Below are 15,300 nucleotides of genomic sequence, written 5' to 3'. Positions count from 1 at the left end.
GGGAGAAAGGAAATAGTACCATGAGGTGGTTTTCAATTCAACATCAGTTCTGAAAGGGATTTTTCAACCAATTTTCAAATGAAATGTTGTAAATAATAATATATTTACTTGTGGCAAGATTGATAAGCTAACAGCTAGTTCTGCTGTTGGTTTATTAACTCATTCACTGCCATTGACGACTAAAGTCGTCATTTGCATTTTTTTACTGTTTGAGCATCAGAACGAGCCCCCGCGCTGTGAGAACAAACATCTCAGCCCTGAAGCCGATCTTCATCCACATACGTCACACGTCACATGATCAGGAAGCAGACCATCCATGTATTAGGAGATCGTTTTGGGCCGTTCCTGTGAAAAAAGTGAGGCGCGAACCGGAAAAGCGTCTGCCGATCACAATTCAACAACGGATTATGAAAGAACGGATAACGCTCGAAACACACAGATTCTTCCTGATGTAAGAGGTGAGTCTCCGCTTTGTTTTGGTTGTTTTGGCATCGACATCATGCTAGCGCGCAACGTTCTGTGACTCTTAAAAAACAGTAAAAACGGTGAGAAACGCTGCCAACGAAGGCCGTTAGCGATCAGGAAACGGCTGGCAGTGAATGAGTTAAATGGGAATCTATGGTTATTTACACTCCAGTAATATTTCATCCATAGCTGATAATAACGTAATGGTTTATTAAAATAAATAAATAAATAAAAGATTTTTGGCAGATATGCAAGCTAGACTCTGACTAGCCGTTAGCTCACCAGTGCTGTAGGATGTAAGTTATTTCTCTAAACAGAAGCTGTTCAGGAAGCTGTCAACAATGAGAAATATTTTTGTGACTAACTTAATAACACCCCCCCCCCCCCCCCACACACACACACACACACACCACCACCACCCCGCGATATATTCCAAATTTGCAAACAGTGAGAAGGATGAGAACGCAATAGAAAGGAGGAGTTAAAAGAGAGGTGGGGAAACGTTGAATCAGGTCAGCTGACGTTACCTGAGAGCCGGTGCCCTCAATGTGCCATGTAGAGTAAAAGAAGACACCCAGCCACCCCCCACCACCCCAGACCCTCTGAATATTCATATTCCTGCTCCGACACAAACTCATTTGTTCTTTTTCTGTCACTACATCCACCTCACATCTACATCCTCTCTGTCCCCATCAGAGACATCTACAGAGACCGTGTTGAGTGACGTTTCCCAGTGGGAGGCAGACCAACCTCCGTTAACGTTTTACACACAATAATGCTGACTGTGCATAATCACCTCCGCTTGTGTAGTCACGCCTCTCACTATTTATTGTCTTGTGCCTAAAATATCCCCCGAGTGCTACGCTACAGCACAAAGCACAAGCATATATTCTCTGATTGTTTTTACGCCTGCTCTGAGGACACGCACTTTCGCTGGATAAATCAGAATGGAAAGCTCGCGGTTAACTTGAGGAACGGTTGTCGTCTTTGGGTTTCGGCTTATCAGTTTCGACTCCTTCAGAACCGCGTAGCTCCTCCACATATGGTCTGTTGGGCTCGGCACCATTTGGTTTTGATTATCTCAGATTGTTGAGATGATGTAGGCTTAAGCGTTGGCAGACATCTCAAATCCCCTGAGACACCAAGTGGATGAGCTCTGCTGTTCAGCATCTTGCAGTTGTGGGTATCCACATAGACGTTTCCTTTTTTTTTCCCAGTCAAAGCAAAAGGCAGCGATATTTAAGCTGAAACTTGTTTTATTAACCCTTATTGAACATCTCTATATTTGTTATGATGTCATCTTGAAGAAACAGTTGCTATGTTGAGTTTGAAGCTCAGTTTTGTTCCCTTTAGAGGAATTTCAGGGAAATCTTCACTAATTTAAACATGAGCTGTAACAGGATACCATGTTATTCCCTTCCACCAGCGGTTAATTAGCTGGTAGCCAAAAGCGAGACAAAAAGGAGACAAGCTCAGTTTGATACAAAAGAATCCCATCATGGTTCTTCTTCATGGGACCGACTACAAAGATGGTACGGATCTCCAGATGGTAGAAGGCTGGACGGCTGGGTGATAAATCTTTGATTGGCTGCTGTGTGTGAATCTCCTGGCTCATCCTCAGCTTCTCTTCCCCAGCCTGAATGTAAGCACACACACACACACACACGCACACACACACAGTGCAATATTTGGGAGGAAAATATCTGAGCGTATAATTAAAGTTACTCCTGTAACTGGCTACCTGCTGTTAGAAACAGATCAGAGGGAAAGCTGCTCGTGCTTTTCAGCCAGAACAGTTGAAACTAAAATCCTAACAGTGGGTCCAACCTCATGTCCCTTCATACTGAGAGGATTAGATCAAGTTTAAGATGCAACTGCTGGTGCCTAGACGGAGGCAAACACAAAGTTGCAAGAACATTTCAAGAAGCTGAATCACTGGATGTTGTGAGAGATTTGATTTATGGCCAGGTCTTATTCATGTCCCAGCTTTTTTCAGTGTTCACCCTACTAAACTAAGACTAAACTAAGACTCCAGATGTAATGTTGTTTTTGAACATTTCTAAAATTTAACCCTCTGGAGGCAGGCGTTGCAGATTTACAACAGTTAAAACCTACCTACCTGGTAGCATGAGCATTTTTTATCTCAGAAGTACCCCTAAAGGACTTAGTTGCTCGTCCTTTTATCAAAACCTATTTTGAGCCTGAGAGGGTTAAACAACATGACAACAAGGACTCAAACCAGGAAATTATATTTCCTTACAAACAAGTCCATTTTGTCTAATACTGAGATGCAGAAAGGCTGGACAACGTTCCCATTTTATTCATAAAAATTGGAATTTTCAATGAAATCTGAAACTTATACAAAATTAAAGATGGTCTTAGCAATTTGTCAGTGTGGTTACCGGGGGCGGGGTTAGGCCCGACTACTTGGGCTCAAGCCCCAAATGTTTTATGAAAAGCCCCGGATCTAAAACATGGAAGTAACATGCAGTACCAAAGTCCAACAGAGAGGGAGCAGCTGGCAGTAGTTTGTATACAGCCTGCCTGAGCCTCCACCACTGAAGAAGAAGCCCTTCAGCAGCCGGCTTCTTCTACACTCTCTGCCTGAAACGCATGAGTGAAGATGGACATAAGGACGTTTTTTAGACAAAAAGTACAACGACAGAACCCCAGCTTTGATGATTAGACAAAAAGTACAACGACAGAACCCCAGCTTTGATGAGACTGGTGTTGACTCAGGTTTGTGAGTCTTATTTGAAAATATTTGTTGTGCTGCTGGTTTGCCTAAAGTTAGCTTATCAGGTAAAGTTGTTGGAGAAAGAAAGGGAATATTTGCTATCATCTCACACTAAACACTAACAGGAACAATACCCCTCTGGGGTCCAGGGTGTAATTTGCCGTTTTTGACTAATTTTCCTTTGTATTTCCAAAATAAAAACCATAACCACTGCCTTATGTGGTATCAATCTTTTCAGCACAACCTGGACTTTATGAATTTATACTTAATTTTTCAGATTTGGACATAAAGGGGTTGCATATTAGACATTAAATCACTCAAAAACATAAGATCCAAATAGGAAAAAAGTTGTTTATTTTACTGTGAAACCAACAAACTTTTATGACGAATGTTTTTTTTTTATAATTTAAAATGGTAATCTAGACTTCGCATTTATAAAAAATATGAATATAGCAAATAACACATTTAAAAAAAATTATTAGCCCTCTGGGGTCCAGGGTGTAAATCACTGTTTTTGACTCATTTTGGTTTTTCTTTTGTATTTTCTAATAAAAACAATAAACATTGCCTTATGGTGCATCATTTTTTTCAGGACAACCTGGCCAATCTGAATTTTTACTTATTTTATTAATTTGGCAATAATGTGCATGCATTTTGGAGTGGGTTAGGAGATCGAGATCTGACAGCTGCGCGGCGCCGCCCACTCCTCTTGTTGGATCTCCGAGGAGCTGGATCTCTGCCTTCATCCTCTACCTCATCATGACCCAACTCTTCTATGAGGAAAGGTGGATCTGCCACATCATCAATATCCTCGCTATTTGCCTCAGACTCCGGCTGCGAGTCTCCGTCCACTTCTTCTGCTTCCAGTTCATAAAACAGCCGTACTATCTGACCTGCCTGGTGGACATTTATCCTTCTCATCATCCTTTATATAAGCCTGATAAAAGCCTACTATACTGCAGAGACAATATATCTGTCCGCATCGCTCCAAAATATGAATTTCACCGTCAATATCTGTCTAATTGTTTGTTGTTACTCCGTTTGCGCCACTCCTTTCCACGCGTTTAAATGGTGAGTCATTTTAGGGTAATACTTTGGTTTCCTGATGCGCATGTCTTTCTCAGACAATGTAAAAAAAGTAGGTGGACCACTGGAAGCTGCTGCAGGCTCTGCTGTGAAGTAGCATATGTTGATAAAATATAGTTTGACACTTGATGCTTAAATGCCAAATACATGGCAGAATAACATCCAAAAAAGCTAAAAGGTGTGCGGACCACTGAAATAGGAAGCAAACATTACATTAATTTATCGTGTTAAGTTCATATGGAGAATGGTCCATTCTATGGAAGGAAGGACATTCATTTCATTCTCATATAAACTACTAATAATATTAAAACCTGTAATGTTTTAAATTAGATTGTTTTTTTTTACAGGCAGATTTATCTCCTCCATTTTAAATATGAACACATGGTGTTTTAGTTGAAATATTTGAATATTTATGAAAATTTTGAACATTGTAAATGGAATTGTTCACATTTAATAACTAATAATGCAGTAAAATAATCTGGTTAAATGGTCATGAATTTGTGAGATGTTGAAAATACAAATAAAAAATGGAAAAAAAGGATAGATTGTAGGCCAAATGGAGTTAGGAAGTAGTTAAATGGATTTTATCGGATTATTTGTCACCAGCAATCACATCTAGCAGAGATCCAGGCTTTAGACACTAGCTCTCTAAAGAGATGACATATTCATGCGATAAAACTGAAATGGCAAAATGTGCGTAAAAGAGTTCAACTCTTATTGACATTAGAATGGTTGACGATCTGGCTGCATAATGCCATTTGTAAAGATTTAAACTGACAAAGACTTCTATCTGCATAATCCATATTAGTCTATATATTTATTGGCTGCCTCTTGAGCGTGAGGGCATGATTTTTAAGAGCTCTGGCTGACATCTTCCTGCCTCAGTGTCAAAACACACACGGCTCGTGTGGCTTTAAATCCAAGAGGACAGCACAACAACGTTGGGAGGAGATGTAACACAGAAAGGAAAGGGAGGTGCAGCTGTGCAGGTAACAGCTGACAACCTTCAGAGCACACTGGGATGATTGGGAGACTCTTCCGGGAAGCAGAAAAAATGTTCTAATTTGAGCTCCCGCTGTTAACAAGCCTCCCAACCACAGCATTGTCATCACCACACACACCATTCCTTCTCACGCCTACGCCGCCCCATGCAGCATCTTACCCAGCCTTCTCAGTGGAGCTGATAACACCCAAAAAAATCCTGCATGAAGTTGGGTTCCTGCTCACCACAGACATTGCGCTAGCAGTGAATTAGCTCATTTTAACTGGATTGGTCCATTGAGGTCCCTGAGAGGGATTAGCAAACACAAAAGCTAATTTATATAATTCAACTCCACGTTACGCATTTGCATGCTCGGTAAAAGCCTTCGCGATGCACAATCATCCATAAAGTATGACATAGTCACTTCATTGTTGTTGATCCCTAATCATCGTATATTCCTATTAGCTGTCAGAGAATACAGATGCCGAGGACTGGGTCCTCATGGGACCTGGGGAAAATCAAGAAACCCAATTCTATAATAAAACAACATGTAACAGATGCATGGTGCTGTATTATGGGATAATTGGGGATTTTAGAAGGAATAGAGTGGTGTGTGATCTTTGATAACATCAGACGCTGAATAACTTGGGTAACCCCCCAGACACACTCCACCCCACCCCCCTCCAACATACACACTTTTGATCCAGAAGACGAGAGTATTTATTTGGATTGTGCTTGGGGGAAAATCACTTTAATGGTTGCAAAGAAAACTAAAGCTTGCCTAATTTATGAATATCTCTCCCTGAAATACATTTGAAAGCAGACGCGCTCTGGTATCAGAGCAACAAAACAATCTGACATCATTACATGTAGTGTGAGAGTCATTTGATAATGGAGAGCGTGAAATGCCAGGCAGTGAGAACCATTTCCGGATGATTGTTGTGTTTATTTTCATTACAGCATACGCCCAACAAACTATCTGTGCTGCCGAGGCTCATTGAGAAACTTGGGCCATTCTCTTGCTGTTTACAATCAGATACCAGAGAATTCAAGTACAGTATGTTTAGATGTAATTAAATGAGTCTGCTGGTAGGGAACTCACTTGAACCAAGGAAGAACAGAACTCGTACTTCATCTAAAGAGTATTTCACTATCTCGGGTAAAGACATCCACATTTACGGTGAACTGGTGAAGAAATGAGCATAAATGTAAAGTAAATGTGTTTTAACGTGCTTTAAATCATTTCTACTCACCGCTTTTGTGCACTGCACATCCTTCCCAAGCAGCCAGTTGAGCTCCAGGTTTCCTTCCCCCTGGTAACAGGACTGCAGGCGCTCCTTGATTCGTGCATTGATGTCTCGAATGGTGAAGACGCAGAGCGCTGAGTCATCCGGTGGCCGATGGAACTGCTTTTGGCCTTTAGAGAAGATGGTGAAGAGAACATCGTCTTGGGGACTGATGTTGAGCGAGGCTGCGAGAATGCGACCCGGTTTGCCGAGGTAGGCAGCTTGCAGTAGCCGGTACTCAATGCCGTTCTTCACACAACCGACAGGCAAGGAGACGTAGGAGTGAAACTTGCGGTCGTCTTTGCAGAGGCGAACGATGCGAGACGTGTAGAAGAGATCACTGCCGGATCCGCTCGACGACATGCTGTTCTCTGGTGTCTCCGGCTGGACAGTCAGGAAGTAAACAAAGTTGCCGCTTGCAAAACCGTAGACATAGTAGATGTCAAAGTGGGAGACGAGTGCCAGAGTGTCTGATGGTATTTTAATGAGGGAGGACACAAAATCGGTGTGCAACTCATAGTCCAGCATGGCAGATGATTCTGGATCACGTGGGAGTTTCCGACTGGAGATCGTGGGAAAGTAATCCTGCTTGCCGTCTACTGCTGTGCCAATGAACAAGGTGCCATCTTGGCCCTGTGACGGGACAATGACCCCATACATGGTCCCTGTCTGGTTAACGCTGGAGAGGTAGTGCTCCTTCTTGTGGGAGGGCTCCACCAAAATGAAAAGGTCATCCAGTCTGAGGAGCTTACACACACCCTGGTAGAGGCTGCCGCAGGCCAGAAGCCGATTTTGGGAATAATCAATAAGGAGAAGCTTGTTTACATTGTTGGTGGAGACAAGTGGTTCAGAACAGGGCTGAACAATCAGAGGGGGGTAGCAGGCCTTATTGTCATTCTCTGGACCTGTGTCATGAGAAACAAGGAGGGTGAGATTGCCTGAGAGCTTGTAGATACGGTTGACCGCTCCAATGTACAACGAGCCTGTGGTTTGGTGAACTGTCAAGTGGTTAAAAGCCCAGTCTCGTCGTTCAGGGTGAAAACTAGTGAAGGTCTGCCCATCGGTGATGGCAGGAATTACTAAAAGCCAGAAGCCTAAAAGAGCAGCTATTCCTCCTGACTTGGACTGAGGTGATAAAGTTCTCCCTTTGACCTGCAGGTCTTCCATTTTTAACAAGCTTCTAAGAAAACTGCCGAGTAAGCAGAGGAAATGGATGAGAGGATTAGAGGCAGTGACCTTTGACTCTTTCTCAGTGAAGGCTAACTTCCAGGATAAACCTTCACAAGGGTCTTCACGTGTTTCTGGAAAGAGAAAACAAGAAAAAAAAGAGAAGTTAAATATCTCGTCATTAGTCACTTTTCACACACACAAACAGATGACCGAATGGGAAAAAAATGGTTGTTGCTAAGATAAAGGCGCAACGCTCATCTACGGCGGCTGGGTTTAAGGAGTCCGTTTGTGGAAACCATCATGGTGCACATTCCAAAGAAGCTGCTGGACAGGGCAAGCCAATGCAGGAAGGAGAGGTGGGCTACAGTACAGGAAATGATCCTGACCTGAGTCATACTGATGCTGCGGCTGCTGCCGCACACCGATTTCTAAGAGAACACCCAACGCCATCGCTGCCCACATTAAGCCTTGAAAACCATGACTCATTGCCTTTAAAGCCATAAAAATCTACTTCACCTGGCTCACCTACAACACCTGAAACACGTTCATGTTACTGAATACAATGATAGAAAAGTCTACTATTTCACCGACTCTGGTTAGGCCTGGCTGCTTTTCATGCGCCATGAATTAAAAGATAGAGCTCTATGTGGTTTGTCCCCAGGAGTTAATTATCTCATCCACTGGAAGAAAAGGCTGGGCTCTTATCACTGGAACCAACTGAGAACAAACTGTGAGCTACTTCCACACACCCTTACACTCACTCCTCGCCCTGTAATGGGGCACAACTTACAGAATTAGAATCTTTTAATAATATAGGATTTTAAACCATGTCTGGGATTTATTTTATTAGCCTATATGCAACTCATGTCTTACTGGCTTAACGGGACCATAAAGAGATCAATTATCAGCAGAAAAATTATGTTTTACTGCCACAAATAGCGTGTGTGTGTGTGTGTGTGTGTGTGTGTGTGTGTGTGTGTGTGTGTGTGTGTGTGTGTGTGTGTGTGTGTGTGAAACAAACCCTAAAACTTGGTTTTAGAGGTGTGGTGTAAATTAACCTTTAGCTAGGGTTGGGGTTCAGAACAGACCAATATTGGTTATGGTTGGGCATAATGCTGTCACTAAAATGAATGGAGAGAGAGAGAGAGAGAGAGAGAGAGAGAGAGAGAGAGAGAGAGAGAGAGAGAGAGAGAGAGAGAGAGAGAGAGAGAGAGAGAGAGAGAGAGAGAGAGAGAGATTCATTAACTGTGTATGATCGGTGTGCTTCATCAGAGCCACGCAGTGTGAGGGGCTAACAAGTGGGGAGAATGGCAGTGCATCCCAAAATCAACTATGATCAGGCGTGGCGATCCAACAAGGGTAATTACTGTGGAGCTGAGGGGGGGTACACTGGGGAGCGACATGGGGATGCCAAGGGCTTGAACGTGCCAGAGACAGCCCTACATCATTTGTCACGCTTCAGATTTGCATTTGCCAGCAGAGAGGGCAGGGAGAATCAAGGGTGAAAGATGTGGCCAGCATAATCAGTGACTGCACGTTGAATTATCAAGCGCCTGCAACTGGAAGTAGGGAGGGGAGGGTTATGGGGCGAGATAGAGAACATCCAGGCTGCTCAGTTCAAGGCAGGTTTGATTTGCAAAGCTGATTTGGAATTCCCTCTGAACACTGTCAGTCCTTGTGTAAACCTCGCTCTAAATCCAGTAATGGCCAACTTGAGGTCCAATTCCTCCCCCCTTTTATCTACGGCTCGGCTACACAGGTCTGTCTTAAATATAGACCCTAAGGAAGTGTATTGATCCAAGTGTCCATAAACGCCGGTCTTAAGGCCCAATCAAGCCCTTCTTGGCATGTGTATAGGCGGAGGTGTGGGAGGTTCTCCGTCCCAGAGGCACTTTATTAGCATAGTCATAAAAGTGCCATTCGCTCTAAAAAAGCACCGAGGCAGACCCTCACTCTCACATTCTGCTGTCTGCACACTGCTACGCTCCTTTGTTTGAGTTTGCACAAGCTAGATGTGCAAAGTGGATCCCATAGGTGGTATAATGAACCCCCTGCTGAGCTAGCTTTTTGCACACAGCCTTTTGCCCTTTAGGGCTTTTGCTACACCCCCACTGCTCTTAATTGTATATGTGTATATAACATTTACTCCCATCTATCACTTCTACCTCCCCACTTTATTTCTTTCTTCCTCCCCAATTATTTAAAAAAATATACGCATCACTCCCTCCCGGCATGGCAACAGCTGCAGAGGAAGAGAAAGAGTGTCTGACTGGTGTAAATAAAAGGTTACCCATTCATGTTGCTTTCAGCAACTTAGGGACTGAAGTCTTTGTTTAAGTGTATTGCATGACCACCTCTTTGTTGCACGTGACATAGATTTCTCAGGGCTTTGCAGCTGTGGAAAAGACTTGAAAAGAATAGGCACAACACCAAATGGACGCCATGGTTCTGAACTGTGACTTGTTTTGTTTATCAGAGTTAGCAGAGGTGGGCATTAACATATAAATGTGGTCAGGAAAGATTCATACCTGAACACAATTACAGAAAAATCGAAATAAAGATCCTACTGTTTAGTATGGTCAAGGTGGAACTTGAAGGCAGCATTTTTTACATTTTAAGGGGCTTTCTCAGGGAGCTTTGAAGCGTTTTACCAGGTTATATTGTTATTTCTTCATAAAAAAACTCGTTTTTGGCTGTTTCAGCTTCAAATTGTGAGTTTTACTTTGAAAATCCTGTAAAGTGTAAATAGAAACTTGTCGTCATCAGCCCCTCTCCCGGAAGCTAGTCTCTGGTCTAAAGCCCGTCTCCTCTGGACAGCACAGGACTTGTGGCTTAGGTGACTGGTGACATGTGGTGGGCTTGGTAGTCCAGTGGTTAGAGTGCCAGGGTGGTGCACAGGATCACATCCTGGTCTGAGTGCAGTGATCATTTTGTTCACTTAATATATTTGGGGTGTTTTTTTGTTAATTTTTTTGGTAAGAAATTCATTTTCGCGGACTAAAACCAAACGAAAACAAAAACAAACACGCCAATGAAGACTAATTTACGACGAATGTTGACCGACATTTTTCGTTGACGAATAAGAGACAACGAAAATTGACAGGAACGAAAATCCAATCGGAAAACGGAAAAGATAGGAGACCGGAACAACGAACCAATCAGAGTCCGAAGCCGGCCACTGTTTGAGCAAGCTACCGTTAACCAGACATCATATTCTGATGTTTGTGCCGGTAAAAGTTTGGTCTAAAGGGAGAAAGTGAATTTTACATATTTCTCTACAGTTTCATTAGGCGTAGTTAACGTTACTTTACACAGTGGAACATTATTGCATCAGAAGAAAATACATATATTGTAGTGGACTAAAATAGTTTTGTATGTTAGTTGACTAAAAAAAGACTCGGGTGGCTAAATTGTGACTAAAATTAAAAATATATTTTGTCAAAAGCCTAAATGGTCATTTTTTATCAAATACTGTGCCTAACTTTGCTCTCAAAGGTTTAAAATAGCAGGAGGGAACCTTTCACTCCTAATTTCAACGAGCTATAATGCTATAAGGTCACTATTTTTTAAACAATGAACCACCTTCTCGATGTCAAATGTTTATTTGACAACAACAAACACAACAAAAAGCTTGTTTTTCGTAAGGTAATCTAATAAGATTTCACTAGTGCTTTTGTTATTACACTGTAATAAAACTAAACATTAAAATGCAATCTGAAAAGTAAAGAAATTCTCTTAGTACTGAATCCTGTTGATTCATGGATCATCACTTTGCTGCTGTATGTTCAGATCATCATATTTTGGGTTGTAATTTGTTTCTCGATGAATAGAAAATTACCTAATTGTGTACAGGTTCAGTTCCACGTGTACTTGTGTACTCATAGAATCCTGTTTCAGTAATGCTACATTACTACCTTAATCATATTATACCCCTTTTTTCTTTTTTTGTAAGAATCACAGTGAAAATATAGACCATTTACCATCTGTAATGCGTGGTCTGCATCCTAACCTTTCCTTTCACATTTTGATGTTTTCACTTCAGTCACGGCTTTTTGAGGCAGGCCATAAACGTAACAGAGACGGTTCAAGACTTCAGTTTATTACCAAGCTGTGCAGAACACAAGTAGTCAAATGAGCGAGAGGCGTCGAACACCAACTGCAACTTCGATGAAAATGCGTTTGCACATTTGTTCTGTAACATCACCTAAACACATCTGGAATGCAAAAGGAAGTAGCGGCTGTAATTGTCAGTTCACTTCCATCCCTTTTGACCAACTCCAGAGCTGACGTGTACAGCAAAGAAAAAGGAGCAGGAAGTCGAGAGACGCTTTAGCTCCAGCAAACCATGCAAGCTGTGATCATGGCTTGGAGAAAAGACAGATTTTACAAAACTTCCTATTTACAGTGACTAGACAGGAACACAGAAACAGTGTGTTGGCACGCTCTCCGTGCAGATTCTGAATGCTGGGTAAACACACTGTCTGCCTGTGTTCTGTCACTGACTCTGACGGTGGCTGCTGGTGATTTCCCCTGCCACTGGGCACCATGCAGTGACAATAGCAATCAAAAGAACCAGACTGTGGTAAATTAAAAGATCTAAGAGACAGCAGGAGCCATGTCAAAAGAGAATGAAGGAGTTAGAGACTGCAGAATATTAGTGTATTTAAAATAGTGTTTAAAATTCTCAGTGACGATTGTGGATTCAATGGTAGGTGGAGGCAAGAACTCCAAAACCTCTCATCCGAGGGCTTACATCACATCCTCTGATTGGGTTTTTCTCCTATTTATGTCATAATTTATTAAACTTCAGAAGAAACGTGTTTGATCTCCTAAAGTCGTATTTAAAGCAGAAGATAAATTAAACAAACCAAATCCTTTTACAAAGCGAAAGTCATTGTTGTGGAAAGGGAAATAATAAAGGAAATGGGAGATCATGATTTCATGCCTCGGATTAATGTGTTTTTCTCAGAGTGATTAATGTGAAGCATGAAATCTGAACGCTGGGATAAAAGGGAAACGCTTCAAATCAAAGGGACGATTTGTCACACTGGGAGTGTGTGTGTGTGTGTGTGGGGGGGGTGGGGTGGGGGGTGGGTGGGGGGGTTAGGACCCAAGATGCAGAACCAGGGACACGAGGCAGGAGTTGGAATGAACATAAAATCCTGTATTAGGACAGATTGTCCGAAAAGTAAATCCAAAAGGCAGGAAGTCAAAACCGAAAATCCAAAAATCCGAGTATGAAAAAAAACCAAGAGACCTAGAGACAAAGAGCTCACTTAAAGAGCTGACCTGGAGCCCTAGAGACAACGCTGACTCAAACAATGGACCAACAACACATTGAGCCGCAGACTGGGTTTTATACACAGGGGCAGGATGACTGGGAGATGAGCTGCAGGTGCGTGGGGAGAGAGAAACGTGGAGAAATCAATCTACTAATCAGGGAGAGGAAACTAAGGCCTAGTCCACACGTAGCCGGGGTTTTTAAAAACGAATATCCGCCCCTCCAAAAACTTGCATCCACACCACCGCGTTTAAAAAAAAAACTCTGTCCACACGTACCCGGATAAATACGTTGTTAAGGACATGCCAGACCTGTAGGCGGCAGTACTTCCCCCGTTCTTAACCTCGTCCTTCGTCTGTGGTCTTCCGCAAGGAGCAGTAATTCTGCTTGCAAAAACAAACAAGCAGAAAGCGCTTGGACGATTGATAAAGCGAGCGCAGCTCTGAGGGCATCCATGCTGTCGGCTAGTGTAAACACAGGTCGCACACGTGATGTCAGCATTTTTCTGTCGCAGAAAGTGACGTTGCAGACCTCAAAACTCCGGTTCTGTCCGTCCACACGCAGACACCCAAAACGGAGAAAACGCAGATCTTCACTTTGGCCGGAGTTTTTAAAAAAATCCGTTTTCGTGTGAAAAAACTCCGTTTTCGTGTGGATGACAGGCCAAAACCTAGAAAAATATCTACGTTTTGGCAGATCCCCGGCTACGTGTGGACAGGAACTAAGCTGAGGAGGGGAAATAAAACATGACCTATGAATAATAACCAAACCTAAAGACTAGAAGAACAAAACAAATAACTAATGATCTAAGGAGGAAAGGAGAACTAATAATCTGGTGGGGCCTAGAAGAAAACCTGAACCTAAGAAACTACAGGGAAAAATTAGCTAGATAATGTAAATACAAAGAATACTAAAGAATAAGTGATCCTGGGAAAACCTGGTGGGAGCTGGAGACCTAAAGGGGCACAGAAACCTAAGGGGAGAACCTGGAGTGGGGCTGGAGAACACAAGGAGGCGCATGAGGAACACAAGGAGACACGTAAAGGTTGGTTTATGCTTGACGCGTCCGCGAGGTCCGCACGGCTCCGCGCGGAAAAGTTGCGTCATTTTGCGTCATTTTAACAACCACGCCCCTCCACCGCGCCTCCGCATGGCCCAGAATTTCCGCAACGCGCACCTCAGAAAATTTCTAACCACGCGGACGGACGGACGCGGAAAAACATGGCGGACCGGCAAGAACTAGTATGGCAGAGGTTCGTAAATACAGACATTTGTATGATTCAGCTCTCAGAGATCACCGTGATCAACATGTTGTTAATAATTCTTGGAGAGAAATATCTCGCACTGTCGGAAAAGACGAGAAAGCTGTTAAAAAATGCTGGAATGCCATGTTGTAAACAGTAATTTTTACTTCTACTATGGTGTAGTGTTGGATGCATGCCGTAGAGCTCCATGCTGCCCCCTACAATTTGGGAGAATATTGGCTCACCGCAGAGACGAGCCGCACGAACCATAAACACTGCGAGTTGTGAAGCGCGTTCCATCCGCGAGCCGCATCGCCGCGCGGAAAGTGAATGCGTCAAGCATAAACCAAGCTTCAGGGGAACCTAGAGGGGGCTGGAGAACACATGAGGGAAGGGGATGCAGACCATGACACAATTTGGGAGAAACATAATCAATAAACCAGACGGTCAAAAATATATATAAAAAGTCTGAAAAAAATAAATTTTATATTTAGCCTGGTAAGCTTTTCAGTTGGTGTGGCAATTTGCATAGTAAAAATAGAAAGTGTAATCTTCCCTGAGGGGATATCCTCTATAGGAGCCTATAAAAAGAGCTGTAACAGCAGCAGTTAGTGCATTAGTCCTTTCTCCTTTCCACAGCTATGAGGTGAGATAATGAGGCGGCTCATTGACATCACAGAGCTATATTTTTACATTCTTTGGGCTTCAACAGGAAGTGGATTTCTCTTCTCCTGTGCCAGACTATCAGACAGTCTCCACAAAGGAGCGACGTGGCGTCCGTCCGTCCTTCCAGCCACCACCAGGAAATGACACAACATTTGAGCAAAGAAATAACACCCTAAAAAGCCAAGAGCTCTCCAGTAACAGCTATGATCTTACCCTCTCTGGTTTTCTCTGCTGAAGTAAATGCAAAATATTTGTCTCTTTTACAAGTAAAACACACTGTAAAAAAGTTGACATCACAAAAGCTTTTTGACAGCGTCTAGAATGTGCAATAAAGAATTGTACTGATTTAAATCAATCAGTGTGTAGACTTTTTATCCTGACGT

The 15,300-nt window shown here is 42.8% G+C and overlaps 1 protein-coding gene across 4 annotated transcripts in view; it reads right to left on the bottom strand.

Annotated features, from left to right (window-relative positions):
* Nucleotides 1-15,300, bottom strand: part of plxna2 (plexin A2) — a 305,307-nt gene that overhangs the window by 254,961 nt on the left and 35,046 nt on the right. For all 4 annotated transcript variants that reach the window (XM_015967086.3, XM_070544791.1, XM_070544792.1 and 1 more), the window contains exon 2: nt 6,524-7,857. In XM_015967086.3, the coding sequence (XP_015822572.3) occupies nt 6,524-7,723 (1,200 nt within the window). In that variant the 5' untranslated portion in view covers nt 7,724-7,857. The remainder of the gene's footprint in view (nt 1-6,523; nt 7,858-15,300) is intronic.

The sequence above is a fragment of the Nothobranchius furzeri genome, chromosome 15, assembly GCF_043380555.1.
Source record: "Nothobranchius furzeri strain GRZ-AD chromosome 15, NfurGRZ-RIMD1, whole genome shotgun sequence".
Taxonomy (NCBI): Eukaryota; Metazoa; Chordata; class Actinopteri; order Cyprinodontiformes; family Nothobranchiidae; genus Nothobranchius; species Nothobranchius furzeri.
The sequence above is the reverse complement of the archived record's forward strand: the minus strand, read 5'-3'. Positions and strand labels throughout refer to the sequence as shown.